The 20,589-nt window shown below is 59.4% G+C and overlaps 1 protein-coding gene across 6 annotated transcripts in view; it reads left to right on the forward strand.

Moving 5' to 3' along the window:
- Positions 1–20,589, forward strand: part of EPB41 (erythrocyte membrane protein band 4.1) — a 43,298-nt gene that overhangs the window by 15,591 nt on the left and 7,118 nt on the right. Inside the window, exons 4-18 of one of the 6 annotated variants that reach the window (XM_038758476.1) lie at positions 7–111; positions 1,250–1,292; positions 1,564–1,639; positions 3,115–3,333; positions 5,966–6,053; positions 6,805–6,957; positions 7,809–7,906; positions 8,674–8,846; positions 9,087–9,298; positions 10,098–10,157; positions 10,400–10,444; positions 11,166–11,228; positions 12,711–12,887; positions 13,786–13,821; positions 14,295–15,057. In XM_038758476.1, coding sequence (XP_038614404.1) covers positions 7–111; positions 1,250–1,292; positions 1,564–1,639; positions 3,115–3,333; positions 5,966–6,053; positions 6,805–6,957; positions 7,809–7,906; positions 8,674–8,846; positions 9,087–9,298; positions 10,098–10,157; positions 10,400–10,444; positions 11,166–11,228; positions 12,711–12,887; positions 13,786–13,821; positions 14,295–14,423 — 1,677 coding nt within the window. In that variant the 3' untranslated portion in view covers positions 14,424–15,057. Of the gene's footprint in view, positions 1–6; positions 112–1,249; positions 1,293–1,563; positions 1,640–3,114; positions 3,334–5,965; positions 6,054–6,804; positions 6,958–7,808; positions 7,907–8,673; positions 8,847–9,086; positions 9,299–10,097; positions 10,158–10,399; positions 10,445–11,165; positions 11,229–12,710; positions 12,888–13,785; positions 13,822–14,294; positions 15,058–20,589 lie in introns of those variants that run through there. The other 5 variants (XM_038758472.1, XM_038758477.1, XM_038758474.1 and 2 more) reach the window with 5 other exon arrangements.

The following is a 20,589-nucleotide window of genomic DNA, read 5'->3' on the forward strand; positions in this document are numbered from 1 at the left end:
CTGCAGAAACACGCCAAGGGGCAGGACCTGATCCGGAAGGTGTGTGACCACCTCAACCTCCTAGAAGAGGACTACTTTGGCCTGGCTGTATGGGACTCTCCCACATCCAAGGTCAGAGGGCACAGCCCCCGGGATCACCCTCACCTCCTCCCCTCCCCCAGACTTTCCCGAGCGAGGGCTGTGTCCAGAATCCTGGGGCGGGTTTGGTCACTGACCCCGAGCATCAGACTGGGAGCTCTCTCAGCCGCTGCAGCACCCCAATCCTGCCTCAGCCCCCGGTTGAGTCGGACTGTCCAGTGGTGACAGCCTCACCTGACCGTCCCTTGCCATAATAATGATAATGGCATTTATTAAGCGCTTACTATGTGCAAAGCACTGTTCTAAGCTCTGGGGAGGTTACAAGGTGATCAGGTTGTCCCACGGGGGGCTCACAGTCTTAATCCCCATTTTACAGATGAGGTCACTGAGGCCCAGAGAAGTTAAGTGGCTTGCCCAAAGTCACACAGCTGACAATTGGTGGAGCTGGGATTTGAACCCCTGACCTCTGACTCCAAAGCCCGTGCTCTTTCCACTGAGCCACACTGCTTCTCCATGGGCTGGCCGTGCCCCCGTGCTCCCCCCATTTCCGGCATCGTTCAGCGGGTGCTAGGTTCAGTCTGCAGCAGAGCCCGGGCCAGGTTACAGCAGCTGGCAGGGGGCCGGGCAGGGAGCCGGGCAGGGACCGCATTGAGTGTCTGTAAAGGGAGCAGGGCTAGAGCACTGGGCACTGATTTTGTGCCTCAGTGCCAGGAGTCTGGGCTGGGGAGCCAAGCCTGGGGCCTGGTCAAGGACAGGGTCGTCATGAGCCAGTGGATGGCTTTTACTGCAAGTTTTGAATTTGGTCCACTACTCTGGGGCTCTTCTGAGCCGTGACCGGCAGGTCCAGAGCAGGGCCGCTAGCCCCTGTCCCTTGCCCCCTGCCCTGCTGTGGGGTTGAGGAGGCTCTACGGGGCCTTGGGCCATGGGGGGAGAACCCTGCCCTGTCTCATCACGCCCCTGACCTCCGGGTGATGGCGAGGCAGCTGACCCTTGGGCCCATCTGCCTGGTGAGGGCAGGGGCATCTAGGGGGCTTCCAGGTGGGCCAGGATCCTGGCCTCGGGCTCCCCACTCAGACTCTCCCGAACCTCCTTCGACCCTGCCAGTCCCCTGCAGCTCCCAGCCGCCAGTTGCCGACTCAGTCCAAATGACTCCCTCCTGCTCTTTCCGCAGACATGGCTGGACTCGGCCAAGGAGATCCGAAAGCAAGTGCACGGTAAGTGAGCCAGCCTCTTGCTGACCTAGTCTGTCTTTTCTCTCCACACAGGGTAGCGAGGCTCCCCACTATGGGCCTGAGCATGGAGACAGGGACTCGGGGTTGGGCCGGGGTCTCAACAACCCCTGCTGGGTGGCATTTGGGGCTGGAGGCAGCTCTGGAAAGCCCCCCCAGGGCTCTGAACCCCCGCTCTTGGGACTTAGCAACTCCCCACCCCCTGCTCCAGCGCATGGGCACCAGCATGTGGGTTTAACGTGTGCTTCTGTTCCAGGGGCCCCATGGAACTTCACCTTCAGCGTGAAGTTCTATCCTCCTGATCCGGCGCAGCTGACGGAGGACATAACGAGGTAAGCAGGCAGGGGCAGGCCAGGGGGTGCTGGGGAGGACTGGGAAATTCCCCTGCTGCTTGGACCTGGAAAGGGGTGACTCCAGTCCCGGAGAGGCGAACCGCGGGTGCGTGGGATTGGCCACCAGGAGAGGAGGAGGAGACGACAGGTGAGTGAGGGTCTTGCCACCTTTCTGCTCTGAATCCCTTCTGACTGGCTCAAGGCCCTGCTGTCCACCATGGTAAAAGCAACAATGGCATTGATTCATCACCTCCTAGATGCCAAGCGCTGCACCAGGAATGGGGAGAGATGCAGGATAATCAGGTGGGACACGGTCCCCAGCCCTTATGGGACTCCCAGTCTAAGGAAGGAGAGAGTGAAAAGGGCTTTTATTCCCATGTAATAGGTGAGGAAACTGAGACCCAGAGAAGCTAAGTGACTTGTCCTAGGTCACGCAGCAGACCTGTGATGGAGCAGGAACTAGAACCTGGGTCACCTGACTCCCGGTCCTGTGCTCCCTCCTCCAGGCTGCGCTACCCACCAGGCGGGCAGGAGCCAAGAGTCCCGTCACTTGTCCCTGTCCTGTCCCTGCCCTCCCTGCCCACTCTGGAGATCTTGGTCCCCAACAGTGTAATGCAGATGGCTCTCTGGCCTGCACTGAGAGAGTGGACAGTGCCCCCGGTCCTCTTTGTCCTGCCCTCTTTGGGAATGTAGATTTTTTTTCAGCCCTGCTGCTGCCCCTGCCCTATCTGCTCCTTCCTGCTTGTCCACAGCACTGCTGTGCCTTGTTTGGGACCAGGGCAGAGATGGTGATGGGTCCTGAGGGGTTGGGCTGTCCTAGGCTCGGGAAGGAGGGGATTGAAATCTCCTGGCAGGGGGCCGGGCCTGCGCTTAGTGTGGAGACGTGGTTTTTCTCAGGCTCCATGATGCCTTTTAGAATGTCTCCTTGCATTCGTGCCCACTTGACTCCCTTAGCAGTTGGCACGGTGCCACAGTGCCACCTGGGCCCTGCCTCCTCTACCTCTGCTGTTCCTCCATCCCCCCCGCCCCCACCTACCACTAGCCATTCTGGGAATTTATCTCCCCACAGAGCCAATGTAGTTACAGGGCCACTGTCCACTGTGGAGACATCCGTGGCCCGGGACCTCATGGTGGACTCTGACCCCTGGCCAGGGGACTCACTAAAGTTGACCCTGTGGCCCTTAACTCTGCTGTTGGGTGATGGGTGGCTTTTCTTTCCCTGTTCCCAGTGACTGTTTCACTTGTCTGTGTTGTCGGAAGTGCGAGGGCTTGAGCAATCCCTTCCCTTTCCCGCCGCCCATTCCTGCTGTGTCCACCCACCTGGACCCCTGCCTCTGCTCCTTCTTCCCCTCCCAGACCAGGACTCTCTTGTCTGACTGGCCTGGGACGCCCAGTCTGGTTGGGACACCCAGTTTAGCCTGGGGTTTCTGGTTCAGGGCAGGGTTCTGAGACACTCCCCGCCTCTGCTGGCCCAGGTACTACCTGTGTCTCCAGCTGCGGCAGGATATCATCACAGGGCGGCTGCCCTGCTCGTTCGCCACACTCGCCCTGCTGAGTTCCTACACCGTCCAGTCGGAGCTGGGCGACTTCGACCCGGAACTGCACGGGGATGACTATGTCAGCGAGTTCCAGCTGGCACCGAACCAGACCAAGGAGCTGGAGGAGAAGGTGTCGGAGCTTCACAAGTCATACAGGTGAGACCCTCTTCCCACTTGTGGCACCAGGGAATGGAGGGGCTATCCCTTTCTTCCTGGAGACCGGCGGGCTCAGTGTTTCTGTGTGAGGTGTGTCAACGAGATCCTCAGGGAATAGACCCTGTCTGGGATGTGGCAGCTCGGTGGCCCGGCCCCATCTTGGGAAAGGCTTGTGGAGGAGTCAGGAGTCCCTGGATCCCCCAAAAGTACCACGCCCCAGGAGGAGAGATGGGCTAGATCGGGGGCATGTAGGCGGGTGGGGTCCTGTGGCCCCGGGGTCATCCCCCCAAACCCCGCCACTGGGGCTCTGCTCCCCTCTTTCACCAGGAGCCTGGGAAAGGGAATGTGGGAGCCAGAGTAGGAAGGAAGAGTGGCCAGCCATCATCGTGGGGGGACTGCAGGGGCTTCACTTTGCCCAGCTCTCACATCTGCTGGTTGGCTGACTGGCTGGTTGGCTGACTGACTTGTAGGGTTTATCCTCACCACCCCAGAAGCCAGGGAGGGGAAGGGATTGCATTCCCCAGTAGCAGATGAACAAGCTAAGCAATAACAGGCTAAGCAGTTTGCTCGAGGTCACACAGCAGGGTGTGGCAGAGCTGGGCCTTGAACCTGAGTCTTTGGGCTCAGTCACTCATGGGTCAGGGTGAGGGAGACAGGGTTCAGGGAACTCCCTTTGGTGAGCTCTTGGGACATCCTACCATCTCCCAGAAGCTTCAGTACCATTGCTCCTTGACTCCCAGACTATGCCAGCCAACCCTAGGAGCCAGGAAGCCTGGGCAGCCAGGACCCAGTGAAAGTCTGTCAGTGCCTTGAGCCGGGGCAAGCGTTCCAGGGAAACCCTTCTGAGAGCCAAGCCTCCTCTGGCCCCCGACCCAGCGTCTTGGTCCTCATCGGGCGGGGTGGAAAGCCGTGGTCGGTCCCGGCTCCCTTTATCTGATTTGGGTCTCGGCAGGGCCGGTGGCAGCTGTGAGCAGATCTTCCTTTTGGCCTAAGGCCAAGGGATTGGAGATTAGTTCTTTCCCCAGATTTGCGCGGGTCACTGAGCTAAGCAGCTGGGCTCTCTTCCTCCCTCGTCCCTAAGGACCCTCCCCCCAACTCCGTTCTTTGTTAGTGACTCTCCCGTCTCCCGGCTGGGAGAATGGTAGCTAATGAGTCCAGCAGTGTCCCCTCCCTCTCAGTCACCCCTGCCGCCGCAGAGCAGGTTTGAGGCTCCCAGAGGTCCCAGGCGAGACTGACGGTCGCCGCTTCATTAGGCTGTCCATCCACAGGCCTCCAGTTGCCAGGGGCGAGAGGAGGGGTTCTTCCCCTGGCTCAGGTGGCCCAGAACTTGGCTTTATGTTGGAGACGGAGGAGTCCGGAGGCTGTGGGAGAGGCTACCGCCCTCCTTGGGGAGCAGCTGCCTGTATTGTCAGTCCGGGGAGAAGGGGTCAAGGCCCAGTGCCGGGAGTCACCTCTGACCTGGCTGCCCGGTGCCGCTCACTTCTGCCGCAAAGGGAATGGTCTACCATAACTCTTTGTTGGTGGGAGGAGTCGTCCCTTGGAGCGGGAGGGGGTGCAGCGGGCCGTGAGGCCGGTTGGTTCTCGTAGCCGCCTCGCCATGGTGGCATTGCCGTGGCCACTGAAGAAGGGATCAGGGCGGCTGAGATGGCTGCCTCAGTCCCATGCGGTTGGGGCGGGCACCATCTGCTCCGATAAATTGGGCCATTCAGTCTGGACCCCTGGGAGGCCCTGGCCCGTGGCCGCAGCTGCCCCTGCAGGCAATTTCCAGAATTGTGGAATATGGGGTGGTTGGATACAGCAGCAGCTCACACTCCTGCTGATTGCTCTATTCCCTCCCAGCGCTTGTTTTCCGCCCTCCCTGGGCCACAGTAGCAGTCAGGAGGAGGGAGGTGTGAGTGCATGTGGATCTGCATCTGTGTATATATGCTGGTGGGGGCGGGGTAATAACTCCCAAGCGCTTAGTACAGTGCTCTGCACACGGTAAACCCTCAATAAATATGATTGAATGAATGAACTCTACGCATTTCTGTGGGTCTGTATCTCTATGTGTAGTCTTTCAATCATATTTACTGAGCGCTTACTGTGTGCAGAGCACTGCACTGAGCGCTTGGGAAGTACAAGTTGGCAACATATAGAGACGGTCCCTAGCCAACAACGGGCTCACAGCCTAGAAGAGTGTGTGTGTGTGTGTGTGTGTGTGTGTTGCCAGGAGGGGACGGTGGCAGGGCCAGGGGGACGTCAGGGAAACCCTGTCGGCCCCTGACTCTCGTTTTTCTGTTTTGAGGCGGATGGCTGGTGGCCTTTTGTTTTGCCCCCTCCAAGATCCCCTTTTCCAGCATCAGTTTCTATTGTGTGGGGTCCCAGGGCATTTCCAGTAGGCACAGGCCTCAGAGTCTTCCAGGTTTGTCACCCCTGGTGCTGACGGGGGAGGGGCAAGAGCAGGGAGAGTCACTAGCTCCAGCGCCCGTGGCCCAGTGCCTGCCAGTTCATCAGAAACCCCTCAGGGCCCAAGTGTCCCGGCCACCAGGACAGCCTGCAGCAGGATCCGTGTACCACCTGGCCGGGCAGGCGAGGGGGGCAGTGAGTGCAAGAGGCTGGCCGGAGGTGGAAACGCCAGCCCTCGTTCCCGCAGGTCCATGACTCCGGCCCAGGCTGACCTGGAGTTCCTCGAGAATGCCAAGAAACTGTCCATGTATGGCGTCGACCTTCACCAGGCAAAGGTAACAGGGGTGGGGGCCACAGCAAGCGGGGGGCAGCCCCGGTGGTGATGGAGGCAGCATTGGGCACAGAGCACTCCGCCCCCGGCCAAGAGGTTTCCCATCAGTGATCTCACTTTGGTGTTCACTGTGTGCCCGTGAGGGGTGGAGAACAGAGGTTTAATTCCCATTTAACAGAAGAGGAAACTAGGTCCAGCAAGGTTAAATGACCTGCTTAAGGACATCTAGCAGGTCGGGCACAGAGCTGGGGTGAGAACCAAGGTCTCCAGACCCCACACCCAAGTGCCCAGCCTGGTAACTGGCAATAGTCCTACTCCTTTATCTTCTCCCTGCCCACCTCCACCCCGAAGCATTCCGTCAGCGTCAAGTGCCCTCTCAGCCTCCTGCGGCCCAACACCCCTGTTCCTTCCCACCGTTTTCACCCTCACCTATTTCAGCCATGACTCACCCACATAGGAATCTTTCCTAGTTGAGATTTATTTTGGGTCTGAGCCCCCTGTAGATGTGTAAGCCCCTCGGGCTCAGGGAGCACATCTTCTGCGTCCATTGTACTGGCTTCGGCGCTCAGTACAGCACTGGCCGCGTAGCGGATGGCCTGTTCAGCGCCAGACACACAGCGGCTGCCTGCGCAATACCATTGATTGGTGGGGTGGTGCGAGTCCCCCCCCTCCCGCCCCCCACATTGGCACCCTGAGCTCCCCCTCCACCTGAGGCCCCTGGCCTCCGGCCATCTTGACTGTGCTGTTTTTGACAGGACTTGGAGGGCGTTGACATTGTGCTGGGCGTTTGCTCCAGCGGCCTCCTAGTCTACAAAGACAAGCTGAGGATCAACCGCTTCCCCTGGCCCAAGGTGCTCAAGATCTCTTATAAACGGAGCAGCTTTTTCATCAAGATCCGGCCGGGCGAGGTAACCCGCTCCCCAACTTTGGACCTCCAACCCCCGAGGAGTCTTCGGCCAGGGCAACCTCCGGTTTCGTTCCCTCTGTAATTTCGGGTGATATCGCGCCATGCGAGAAGAAAGTCAGTCCATCGTATTGTTGAGCGCATTTTGTGTGCAGAGCACTGTATTAAGCTCTTGGGAGTGTTCAGTATAACAATCAAGAGACCCATTCCCTGCCCACAGTGAGCTTACAGTCTAGAGGGGGAAACAGACATTAATATAAATAAATCACAGGTATGTACTAAAGTTCAGCTGTGGGAGTTGGGAGGGGGGGATGATTACTGTGTGATACTCTGCACCCAGTAAGCACTCAATAAATACGATGGAATGAATAAGGGAGCAAGTCAGGGTGACGCAGAAGGGAGTGGGAGAAGAGGAAAGGAGGGCTTAGTCAGGGAAAGCCTCTTGGAGGAGATGTGCCATCTAGAAGGATTTGAAGTGGGGGAGAGTCATTGTCAGATTTGAGGAGGGAGGGCGTTCCTGGCCAGAGGCAGAATGTGAGTGAGAGGTCGGCGGTGAGATAGATGAGATCGAGGTACAGTGGGAAGGTTGGCATTAGAAGAGTGATGTGTGTGGGCTGGGTTGTAGTAGGAGATTAGTGAGGTGAGGTAGGAGTGGGCAAGGTGGTGGAGAGCTTTAAAGCCAATGGTGAGGATTTTCTGTTTGATGCAGAGGTGGGGGGACAACCACCGGAGGTTCGTGAGGAGTGGGGAAACATGGGCGAGGCCGCTGGGCAGAGACCTTGAGACCCCTGCCCAGTGTGGGGTACTGCTCCCCTCAGGGCTCGGGTGCCACCACCATTGCCCCTGCCCCTGTAGCACGAGCAGTACGAGAGCACCATCGGCTTCAAGCTGCCCAGCTACCGTGCCGCCAAGAAGCTGTGGAAAGTGTGTGTGGAGCACCATACTTTCTTCAGGTGGGTGACGCTGCTGCATGTGGAAGTGGGGCACCATCTCCCCTTTCCCATTCTCTGCCCCGATCTTCCAGTCCTGCCCCCAGTCGGGCCCACCACCCCCTGCTAGCCCTCTCTCCCAGGGGCAAGGAAGCCCACACATAGTAATAATAATAATTATGGTACTTGTTAAGCACTTACTATGTGCTAAGTATTGTTCTAAGCGCTGGGGCAGATACAAGTTAATCAGGTTGGATACAGTCCCTGTCTCACATGGGGCTCACACTCTTATTTCCCCATTTTACAGATGAGGTAACTGAGGCACGGAGAAGTGAAGTGATTTGCCCGAGGTCACACAGCAGACTTGTGGCAGAGCCGGGATTAGAACCCAGGTCCTTCTAACTCCCAGGCCTGTGTCTGTCTACTAAGCCACGCTGCTTCATATGGCCCACTCAGGCACACTTACTCCTGTGCGAACACACTACATATGCACCACACATAGTATAGGACCAGGGCAGAACCTTTCAGGCTTCCTCATGCCAGATCTATCCCACCCAACCTTCTCCTAACCCCTTCTCCCTAACTGACTGGGCACAGGAGGCCCAGCCGACTGGACGTGACACTTGGGTTGGAGCAGCCCCATTGGTTAGCTGCCCTGGGAGACCCCAGGATGTGCTCTCTTGTGTGCTCTTGCATGCTGTCCTCCACCCAGGTGTGCTCTGTGAGGCTGGGAATCCAGTCCGGGGCCCAGGCAGGTGTGTGAGTGTGGCTGGGTGTGTGCGTCCCCACAGGCTGACCTCCACCGAGGCCGTCCCCAAGAGCAGGTTCCTGGCCCTGGGCTCCAAGTTCCGCTACAGTGGCCGCACCCAGGCCCAGACGAGGCAAGCCAGCGCCCTGATCGACAGGCCAGCCCCTCAGTTTGAGCGCACCACCAGCAAGAGGGCCTCTCGTAGCCTCGATGGAGGTGTGTGCCAGGGGAAGGGCTCTGGGGGTGGGGAGGGGGCGGCCAGGGCCTCGAGGGTGGTGTGTGCCTTGGGGTTACGGTGGTGGGCAGGGCCAGCGGCCCCTTTTTCACAGCAGAATCTGCCCAGCATCCAGGGGAGCTGTGGGAGCACCAGGGCATTGGTGAGGCAGCAGGGTCAGGGGTGGACATTGATGCTGATTGCTGGGACTTGGTAGCCTCACTTTCCCCTCTCCCACCCAGCCACCGCTGCAGCCGAGGGGACCCCGGGCCGCAGCCCCCGGCCCAAGTCTGCCCCTGCCATCTCTCAGAGCCACATCGCCGAGGGGGGCGTCCCCGGGACCTCCAGGAAGCCCGAGGTGTCCGGAGCGGATGGCGAGGTGGCGAAGGCGGACGAGAAGCTGGAGGAATCCCAAGCCCATCTAGCTATCCCAGAGTCCTCAGAGGCACGGAAGGTGTGCGCTGGGCTCCAAAGTGGCAGGCGGGGGTGGGGGAACCGGGGCAATGTAGGGGACTGGGGTGCCAGGATCTGTCCCACTCACCAGCACGGTGCCTGGGCCCGCTCTGCTCTGTCCTCAGCGTGCACACTTCCCCAACTATGCCCCATAAGGTAGGGTGGGGGCTCCCACCCGGAATTTGAGGGTTCTAGTCTGGGCTGGGAAGCCTCTTGATCTGAGATACCCAGACCCACCCCCTAGAGACCCCCCTCCCAGGCAGTCTGCTTATGCAGCTGGGCTTGTACGTATGGCAGAGTTCCCGCTCGCCCCAGGGGCCGTTCTGAGGGCTGACCTGTAGTGAGCCCTGCTCCTGCCACCCATCCCCAGCCAGCCCCTGCCTCCCATCCCCACCCAGCCCCTAGCTTCAAGGGGCCTCTGGAAAGAGGCAGAGGGAGGTGGGGGCTTAATTGGCCATGGTAGCTGTTCGGTGGTGGTGCCTGGATTAGTGGGGCAGTCCCCCAAAACCAGGGATTGTTTGCTCCCCCCCCGCACCATCTCAGTGAGGCTAGGGGCTGCTTGCTGACCAATTGGACGGGGACTCCCATTCTGAGGTCCAGCACTGGCTCTACGCTAACCGGGGTGGGGTGGGGGGTGGGCCGGCAGACTTTTCCTCGGGCCACCTGCAAGGATGCTGCCACTCTCTGCAAGCTCTCCTGGCCCCCCATAAGCTCCCAGCCCCATGTGAACCATCAGGATGTGCCTCTGAGCCCCCGCTCTGCCATAAGCCCACTGACCTGCATTTCTGTCTCCTGGGCAGGTGGAGAAGGTGCCTGTCGAGGGCGAGGTTTCCGCCGCTGCCAACGGGGACCCGGTCCAGGTGTGTCTGCATTGTCCCCACTGGCCCGTGGGCGGGAAGCGCTGGGTTCTCCCCTCGCCGCCTGCCCACCCGCCCACTGCCACCCCGGCTCCTCTCGGAGAGGGGGTAGAGCGGGAGCCCGGCCTTCATCACGCCAACTCTGTCGCTCTTCTTTTCTCCTGCCCGCCTGTCTGTCCGCCGGTCTGTCCGCCCGCCTGTCCACCTGTCTGTCCACCTCCTTTCCTTCCCACTGATCGCGACAGCCACCCCCCACGGAGAAGCTCGAGGATACCGTGCGCATGAGGAAGGTCAGCGCTTTGTCCTCTTCTGAAGCCGTCTTGTCACCACCACTGCCCACCCCCCTGGCCCCATTAAAGAGACAGAGACTCTCTCACTCCCTGGCTTCTGCTTGGGCCAGAGACAACTTTCCAGCCCTGCTCTAGCAGCCCCCATGGGCAGAACACACCCTACTGCATGCGGAGCACTTACTGGATGCCCGCTGCAGGCGGAGCATTGCACTGGGCACCCTCTGGGAGCAGGGCGCCTTGCCAATCGCCCAGCCTGGGCACCAGCACCTGGGCCAGGTGCAGAGTGCTGTATTGGGCTCTTGGAGAATAAAACAGAGGGAACAGATCCAGTCCCTGCCCTCAGAGGAGTTGCCGTCTGTTGAGGGAGATTTCTCTGAGCCGGGTGTGGGGAAGGGAGGCGTCCGTCTTCAGACCAGATAGGACTGTGAGACGTTGGGAGGGGGACCGGCTGGGATGGGAGCTAGCCCACGGGAAGCCAGTGAAGGGCAGCCGCTGTCTCTTTAAGGGGGCCCCTCCTCCACGTCCTCTGCCCTCCTGCGCAGGGTCCCCCATTTCCCGGTGGTCGTCGTGTTCGTCCGCCTGCTCGGCCCCCACGCTGCGCTGCCCCTGTTGCTTTCGAATTTCTTTTCATTTGCCAATTTGCAATTTCCTTTCCCCCTGCAAGAATAGCATTTTAATTTCTTTGCTTTCCTGTTTTTCCCCCTTTCTTTCATTTTCACAGAAGAGATCAAAGAGACTAGATGGTGAAAGCATTTATATCAGACATAGCAATTTAATGTTGGAGGTTTGTATCAATTTGACGCTTGTTTCAGTTGGTTGCTGGAATCTCTCTGCTCCTTTCTGCTGTGCCATGCTGTGCCATGGCAGGCTGTGCCGTGGCATGCTGTGGTGTGGCGTGCTGTGCCGTGGCTTGGTGTGCTGTGCTGTGGCGTGGTGTAACCCAACTCAGCTCCAGGACGTCTCCATCTCCCCTGACTCTGAGGTTTCATCCTGCCACACTTTCCTCACAAATACACGATCAGGACGGTTCCTGGTGGTGGGCCCACACCCCCTAATGCTGCCCCCCACCCTCGACCCAGATGCTCAGAGAGGGGTTCCTGCCCCATCCCCCATCTACCCGCTGTGGGAGTGGAGGAGAGGCAGGATCGAGGAGTGGTTTATTGGGAAGGGATGGTCAGCAGGCCGAGGGGGAGTTTGGACACGACTGAGGGTCCCCAGGGAGGAGATGGAGTTCTCCCTGATAATGGGGAGGCGGTCCAGCAGGAGGGCTCATAGGTCTGTGCGTGTGTGTGTATGGGGCGTGAGTGAGTGTGTGTGTGCGCGCGCACGTACTTGCTTGACTTTATGTTGGTGGGTGAGGGGAGAGGGGCTAGGACCTTTGACTGTGTGTGACTGTGCACATATGTGGGGGGTTTTTTTAATGGTATTTTAAGTGCTTAGCATGTGCCAGGCACTGTACTAAGCACTGGGGTAGATGCGAGTTAATCAGAATGGACAAAGTCCCTGTCCCACGTGATTGCTCGCAGTCTTATTCCACATTTCACAGGAGAGGTAACTTAGGCACAGAAAAGTTAAGTGACTTGCGCAAGGTCACACAGCAGAAAAGTACAGAGCTGGATTTAGAACCCAGGTCCTTCTGACTTCCAGGCCTGTGCTACCCATTAGACCACACTGCTCATTTGTGTGTGTGTCGGGGGGGCCCTGAATTGCATGTGCTGGCAGGTGGGTGTGTCCTTGTGCCAGTATGAATATATGTATGGGTGTGTGTGTGTGTTTGTGTGTGTGTTTTCAGGGATATTGTAAGCAGAGGCCCCATGTCTTCTAATTGAGTCGAATGGTTCTATGTGTCCAATACAGTCCTGCTCCCATAGGAGAAGCTGAGAATATGATGGTGATGGTATGCATGTCCATGCGTTGTGGCTGTGTGTTGTGAGTGTTTCTGCCTCTTGTCTCCCATCTCAATAAATACAATTGATGATGATGATGATGATCTCTCCCCTCACACCTTACGGTGACAGGGAGTGTAGCATTCAGACAGATTCTCTGGGCTCTGAGCTATCCCCACCCCTCCCTGGGGCCAGAGCTGGGGTGCAGCCATTCTCTTGGAGGAGCCCCAAGGATGCAGTGGGACATGCCTTGATTTTGCCCTGTCTGTGCAGGCTGGGTGCCCGGCTTGAGAGCGGTGCTGGCGCTGGTCCCCCCAGCACCAGCCCCGGCCTGGATTTCCCCGGCCCTGCCGGCTCACGGTGCTCTCTCTCGGTGGCAGGACTTGGACAAGACCCAAGAGGAAATCAAGAAGCACCACGCCAGCATCAGCGAGCTGAAGAAGAACTTCATGGAGTCAGTGCCAGAGCCCCGGCCTAGCGAGTGGGACAAGCGCCTGTCCACCCACTCCCCGTTCCGGGTGCTCAGCGCCAATGGGCAAGTCCCCACCGGAGACGGCGTAAGTGCGGGGCGCGATGGGAGTGGGGCGGTGGCACTTCACCGTCTGGGTCTGGGAAGAGGAGTCAGGCCTCCTTCCAACCCCACGAGGTCCAGGGGTGTCTTCACCAGGGGCCTGTCCGTTCCTCATGGAAATGGGAGTTGGGACCCCGCGGATGACAGCAGCAACTCACCAAGGTGCTCTGACTCCTTTTAGAGCTTAGCACCCTTCCTGACCCCAGCTTGTGCCCCCCGTGGTGTTGGAAGGATGAAGGGAGGGAGGGAGGGTGGTTTATGGTTGCCAATCCAGCCTTCTCCCCAGAAGTGAGCACCAGGTGGTCTGCAGAGCCTATGCCCTAACTTGTGCCAATCTGTGCCTTGAAGCTCCTGGCTTGGATCCCAGTGGGTCATTACTAGCCATGATTTTGGCCATGGAAATTGAACAACTGTAGCCAGGGTTGCCCCCAGCCCACCAAAGATCAGTCCCAGGCAGTGATCATGGCTATAGGGGCTGGCCAGTGGGAGCCAGGTCTGCACTTGGACCTTCACCTATCGGTTCCAGGCGGTGATTCTGGCAATGCGGACTGGCCGGGGTTGTGTGCGGATCTACCGGTTGTTGAGAGTGGCCAGGACCGGGCTCAGACCATGTGGATCAGTTCCTTGAGGGCCTCCGTGAGGACTGACCAGTGGTTGCCAGGGCCGGGCTTGGGCGGATGGAGCTGGTGTCTCTGCTAGTAGGCCTGGGACCAGGCTGTTCTCTGTGGAGTGGTGGCTGGGCTGGGCGAGGGGAGCTGGAGCTGATTCGACGTGGGTGAAGGTGTTGGAGGTGGGCAGGTCAGTCAGTGGCACCGCCTTCCTCCCTCACCTGGCCTGAACCTGAAACACCCGTTGTGTGTGTGTGTGTGCATGCGCACCCTCAGGTGAAGAAAGCCATTCCCTTGTCCTCGGAGAGAAAGGTTGGTGGGCCAGAGGCCCCGCTGCCACTGCGCTGGGCCGCGCTTCCTCCCTAAGCTGGCTCTGTGTTGGCACCCGGCAGGTGGGCCTGCTCCCCCCACCCACGAACCCTGCAGCGGCTGCCAACTCCGCCTCTCGTTCAGTGTTTTCCGTTTGATTGATCCCGCCGGCGTCCTGGACCCGCTCTCCCCCGCCACACACACACCCGACGGGAGGGGTGGGGCTGTGCGCGGCTGTGGCTTGGAAATGTCCCGTGCGCGCGTCCCTGCGTTGTGCATGGCTGCAGGGGAGCTGCATGGGGGTCAGGAAGGTGGGAGGCTGGGGGTCTGGAGGGAGAAGTAGCGAAGTGTAAGATAACGGTTCCTGTTCTTTCCGTGTTGTCTTTCTTTCCTTCCATTGATTTTCTTTTTCTGTGAACTATCACGTCACCCGCACATCCCCCTGCCCCCCATACTGTTCCCTTCCTGCTGCCCAGCCCCCCAACCGCCTCCTCCCTGAAGCGCGACCCTCGGGGGTGTGCAAAGAGCCCGGCCCGACTCTCCAGGCTCACCAGCGAAGGCTGGCCCAGCTGTCAGAGCTCAGAGCCACATTCTTCCTCTCCTAGAGGCCTCCATCCACCCCTTCCTCACCCCGGCCCCCGCCCCCGTGGGTGAATGGTGCGTGACCAGCCAGCCACAGGGAAGGCTTTGCGATTGGAAGGCAAACGTCCCCTTCCGTCCCCTCCCGCTTCCCCAAGCCTATGCCAGGCCGCCTGGCCGGGTCTTTCCCCTTTCCAGTCTGCCCACACCCAAGTCCGATTATGGTGTTGGATTCGACCCCACAGAACCGCCCAGCGGGGCCGGTGTCCCCCTTCCGGGACAAGGTCGAGGTTGGGCTTTAGGCCGGTCTGTCCCGGTCGGAGCTTGGGCAAGCACGCCACCGCTGGCATTCCCAGGTCCCAGTGGCCAGCCTCGCTTTGGCCGCGAGAGGGGACGGTAGGCCGGGATGGATGGACTGTGGCGGGTCTCCGCAGGTCCTTGGACGGCGGAGGCTGTTTCCCTCCCTCTGGCCATCTCTCTCAGTCCTGCTCTGGGCTTTCCCAGGGTGGGGGCTCCTGCGTACCCAACGCTGCCCATCTCTCCCCAGCTGATCTCAGGAGGCTTTGCGATGGCCTGCGTGGAGAATTGACCCTTGTTATCAGGGAGGATCCCCTCCCACCCCGGACCCTGGGCCTTTTGCACACCCCTAGGGCCCTCAAATGGCCCCGTCCACATGCCATTATGTTCATCTTTCTCTGTCTTTCTCAATCTCCGCCCCGAAGCAGACCCGGGAGCGGCCTCTGTTAGTGCAGGCCTATGGCCGAGCCCCTAGGCCGGACAGGCCCGGGCCCCCGCGGCCGATGGCCAGCCCCCCGCCGAAGGTGACCATCCCCATCCCCGAGGAGCCCAAGTCTCTCGGCCGGTGCCGCCTGTACCCGGGCGTCTTCCCACCTGCGCCCGTCCCCTTCATGATGTCCTTCCTCCTGGTCCTCATGCTAGCCATGTGGTGGCTGATCTTCCTGTGAGCTGCAGCTCCCTCCCGCCTGGCCCAGCTCCCAGGCACTGCCCCGTGGAGGGACATGCCCTCCTGTCCGCCTGCATCCGCTCTCCATGGCCAGGCCACCTGGGCCCGAGGCCCGCAGGGTCATGGGAGTAGCTCCAGTCGCAACTGTCCTTGGCAGACCTGCCGGGGGCTCCTTCTTCGAAAGCTTCGCATCCCCCACATCCTGCTTATTGTGGAGCCCACTCTGCCACCCCACCCCCGGAGCCAGCTGTCTGCTGCCCCTCGTCCCCGTACGATCCCATTTGGCCCAGGGGCCAGAGAGAGTCGAGTCTAAACTTCAGGCCGGGAAGTCCAAAGCCTGCACCAAGACCTCTTCTTTTCCGGAAAAATGGGCTTAGCCTTCAAGGGCCTTTTCCAAGTAAGGTTCCCACACCTCTGGCCCTGGAGCATTTTCAGAGACTTCGGCTCAGACTGATGGATGGACGGACGGAGAGGTAGCACGAAGAAGAGTGCTACCTATTCACGATTCTATTTTGGCCAAATCGAACAGGACCGTTGTATCCTGCCACCCCCACCAATGCCCGCTTGACTCTGTTCCCTCCCACTCAGCAGCCTGGGGCGTCCTGGAAGCAGCTGCCCAGCTCGAGTTCTACTTAACGACAGGGCCCTGCCCCCTCCCCTTCCCTGACCCTTGGGACTTGGGACAGGAGGCCTTGATGGGAGCCCTCATGACAGCAGCCGCTGGTGATGGCTGCGTAGGAGAGACAGCAGCCAAATGAGAACCCCCTCCCATCCCCAGATCTGTGTGTGTCTGTCTCAGGATTGCCCGCAGGCTTGCAGGGTGACCGCAGGTGGGGGTCCAGTAGTGGTGTTTGCGTGGCCTGATGCCCTGTGACTAACCACTTGTGGGGTCTGCGGCCACTACTTCCCAAAGTCAGAGGGTACTGGGGCGTTTCCAAGTTAGGTCTGGCCAAATTTCCAGCCACTGGACTCTGGCTCCTGTTTCCTGCCTCCCCTCCCCATCCCCTCTTTGCTGGCTCTTTAACAAGCAGCAGTTGGCCGGGACACCCACGGCAGGGATCTGGGAGACAGGCAATCCTAGGGATATCTCCCCTCTGGGTGGGTTCCATGCGAAGATCACTCTAGATGCCTGGACGGGTCATAGCAGCCAGCACCTTGCATCCAGGGCAGCTTTCCCAGCTCCAGGATTCATGATGGGGCCCTCCTAGCAGACCCCCTCATAGGTCTCACCCAGCACCATAACCACCCTCTCCACGTCTCTTGAGAACTCTCCGGCCACTGACCAAGTTGCCTTTTTCCTGTTGGCCACCTGTGATGAATGGGAGCAGCTGGGACACAGGCACTGGAGCCCTCAGCCCTCTCTTCTCCAGGCTAAATACTCTAGCTCCTCCTCATCTTCAAGAACCATCCCTCAGGGGCTCCGGGCTCTTCGCCGCTGTGCCACGTCGAGCCCCAGGACCAGGGCCCCGCTGTGGATGTGAGCAGGGCAGGGTCACCGTCGGCTGACGCACGTTGCACCCCTGTTCTCTGATGGGGGAACCAAGGGCGCGGCTTCCCCTGGCAGAGGGGGCCCAAGAAATGGCCCCTGAAGGAGAGGCAACCCTCAGGCTAGGAGGGATGGCTGAATGGAGGAGCCCCCATCTTCAAAGCCTTCGATGCAGCCACGGCCCCTCCACCCCCCCAGGCCTGCGGCCAGGCTCGGACCCTGCAGCCAACCCCTGGGACTGACTCTGATAAGAAGGCCAGCGCACACTCCCAAAACGGTGCCTCGGCACTGCGGGGGCTTGAACCCCGGCCATCCCACTCTGGATGATTGCTCTTTCCACAGGCATTTTCTGACTCCCCAAGGGCCTGCTGCGTCCTGTGGACCGCCACGCCCTGTGGACCACCACATCCTGTGACCGTTGCTTCTGTGGACCACCGTGTCCTGTGGACCATGGTTGCCAGGAGTTCCATCTTCAATCTCTTGCCAGTGACTTCCGGGGTGTTCTTGGCCTCCACCCAGACGACGCAGAGATGTGGATCCGGCATGGAAGCCACCTCCGCTGGGTTGGGCCCTGCAAAGGCATAGTCCAGCTTCTGGGAGCCTGAAGCTGGGGAATGTCTACACTCCCTGGAACAGAGTGTCTATACTCTCCCCTAGATGACTGGGTCAGGGAGCATCTAGATTCTTTCTTGAGGTTCAGGATCACGGTGCAGAGCATTTACACTGTCCCTTGAGGTACTGGGTCGAGGATTGTCAGCACCATCCCCTGACGTACCTGAAGTACTTGGTTGAGAAGCATCTACACTGTCCCCTGGAGTACTTCGTCAAGGATCATGTACACTGTCCTCCAGAGTACTGGGTTGAGGAGCAGCATACCATCCCCTGGAGTACTAAGTCGAGGAGCATCAACACCCCTCCAGAGTATTGGATTAAGAAGTGTTTACACCCCTCTGAAGTATTGGGTCAAGGAGCATCTACACTGTCTTCCTGAATATTGAGTCAAGGAGTTAAACTGTCCCCTGGACTACTAGGTCAAAGAATGTCTACACTTCCCCTACAGTACTGAGTCAAGAAGGATCTACACTGTCCCCTGGACTACTGGGTCAAAGAATATCTACACTGTTCCCCGGAGTACTGAGTCAAGGTGCATCTACACTGTCCTCTGGAAAACTAGGTCAAGGTGTGTCTACACTACCCCCCAGAGTTACTGGATCAAGGAGCGTCTAAACGTTCTCCCTGGAGTTAGTGGGCCAAGGAGCAGCTATACTCCCTCCAGGAGTTACTGGGTCAAGGAGCATCTACCTACACCCCTCCCCCCTCCGGAGTTACTGGGTCAAGGAGCATCTCTACTCTCCCCTGGAGTTACTGGGTCAAGGAGAATCCACACTGTCTCCTAGAGTATTAGTCAAGAACCGTCTACACCACCCCTTGGAATACTGGGTCAAGGAGCATCTACAGTCTCCCCTGGAGTTCAAGGCTGCAGAGCAATTACTTTCTCCTCTGGAAGCAGGGCCAGGCTGGGGTCTTTCTGTTTGTGTTCACATGAAGCTTTGTGTGAGCGTTGTGCGGGGTTGAGGGGTGGGGTGGGGAGAGGTGTGTTTGCCTGGCTAGTCTCGTCCAGCACATTGTCTGGATCACTGGGGCTACAGCCACTTTCGGCTTCGATGTTCTGGTTATTTCCAGCCAACAGCTTGGTCTTCAGTTCCCTCTCCTGGGCCGGGAAAAATGTGGCAGGGGGTCAAGTGGGGTGGAGCAGAGCACAGGACAACCTGGGGGAGAGGTGTCTGACTGGGACCACCACCTCGCTCAGGGGCTCGTCCGAGCCTGTTTGAGGGCCCACGGCCGGGGGCGAGCTTGGGGAGCGGGGAGCGGAGGGCCAGGTCGGCCTCCACAGGGAAAAACAGAATGAGCCCCTGTTCCATTCTGCCTCACCATCCTGCCAGTCCACAATTACAGCTGCCCAGCTGGAGGGGTGGGGGCTAGGGAGGGGAGCAGGCGGGCTGAGGGGAAGAGGAAGAAGAGGAAGGAGGGGAAGAGGAGGGAATGGTTTTCTCATCTCCGTCGTTAGGCTTCACTTGGATCTGTCCCTTGCGAACCAGTAGGCCGGCAGCCTCTGCTGGTAAGGGCTGTGCCAAAGGCACCAAGGGATTCTGGCCCCTTGAGGACCTGATTGGCTAGTAAAGCCTTAATCGGGTCTGCTCTGCTACAGCCCACCTGTTCCACGGTGCCCGCCTGCCCAGTCAACCCACTCCCCCAAGGTCTGAGGTTCAAGGCTCAAGGCCCAGCTAGAGCTGGGGAGAGGTGGGGATTGCCCTGAAACCTTTGCTCTGTGAATATGTAAATTTATCCGAATAAACGTGCTTCGTCCGTTGTGCGCTCTGCTGTTGGGACTGTTAGAGGGTTGAGTTTTTCTGCCCCCGAATTGGCCTTGTTTCAGGTGTGAGGCCCAGGCAACCAGTATGCCCTTCTAGAGAGGGAGGGGCCTGACCTGATGGTTGGAAATTGTGGCTGGAGGCTGGAGATTGGGTCCCCAGATGCCCCTTCGCCAGGGGCCTGTTGGAGGCAACTGTCTGAGACCCTGCCTGAATTTGCCAGCACGGTTGCCTCCTGAGCACCAGTCTATCCTGGCCTAGCCCTGCCCGGCCCTGAGAATCCCAGCTCCAATCCTGCCTTCTCTCTCCACTGTGCTTCTGCTCTGCCCCGCAGCCCTAGATCGGCTGGGCAAGGAGGAAGCAGGATGGGATGCCCTCCTCTGCTGCCGTCTTCCTAGGAAAGGCACACACATGCTGGAGGAGAGAACAGGCAGGTGCCAGCCTGTGTGTGAGAGAAACTTGAAGGGTTGGCACACGCTCCCCTGGCCCCGCAGCCCTCGTCCCCAGGGATGTTCTGGTTGGCTAGTGTAGTGCCTGAGGAAGAGGACTTAGGCCCCATGTGTGGTCAGTGCACTGAGCACCTGAGCAGCAGGCAGCAGTGAGGTACTACTGCCCGTAGCCAGTGAGATCCAGCCCACAGACTCTGGCTTGGAGAAGGGGACTAGTCCCTGAGGAAGCACTCTCACCTCGTGCCCCCCAACCCCCCTGCCCCTTGCCCACCCAGTGCCAGTGCATGGAATCAGACTTGTTCTCGTGTGGGTTCTATGTAGCGTGGCAGCCGCCGGGGTTCCAGGATCAGGGGGTACCCATTGGGAAACAGGCATCACCATTCCCGGCAGTCCAGCGCCATGTCCCCACATCCCTGGATGGGTTTCGGGAGGGGTTTCATTGGCAGGGCTATGTGGTCAAGGATTTAGAGCCCACCCTGACGTGAAATGTCTCGGTTTCTTGGGGAGGCTGGTGGGTGCTGGAAAGGGCCCACCTCACTGGCAGACCAAACTGGCCAATGCCTCCTGGCAGTGGGGGCTTGGCCCTAGGTGGTCCCCGCTGGCTGGGCTTCTGGGCACCCTTGGTGCCGCCCAGGACTACAAACATGGCAACGGGCACCTCCTGGCCATGATCTTGGCCTATCCTGCGGCATTTGCTGCGGGCCAATCACCTCTTCCGCGGCGGGGCGGAGCTGAGGACCCCCACCTAGCCTGGCTGTCAGTGGGACCCTGTCGGTGAGTGTGCTGAAAGGCAAACTTTCTCTTTCTCCTTTGGCGACGGGCGTTACTTTGGCGTCGGTCCTTACTTTGGCAACGGGCATTACTTTGGCGGGTGGCGGTCGGCATCGGGCATTGCTTTGGTGATGAGCGTTACTTGGCACC

The sequence above is a fragment of the Tachyglossus aculeatus genome, chromosome 16 (assembly GCF_015852505.1).
Source record: "Tachyglossus aculeatus isolate mTacAcu1 chromosome 16, mTacAcu1.pri, whole genome shotgun sequence".
Classification (NCBI taxonomy): domain Eukaryota; kingdom Metazoa; phylum Chordata; class Mammalia; order Monotremata; family Tachyglossidae; genus Tachyglossus; species Tachyglossus aculeatus.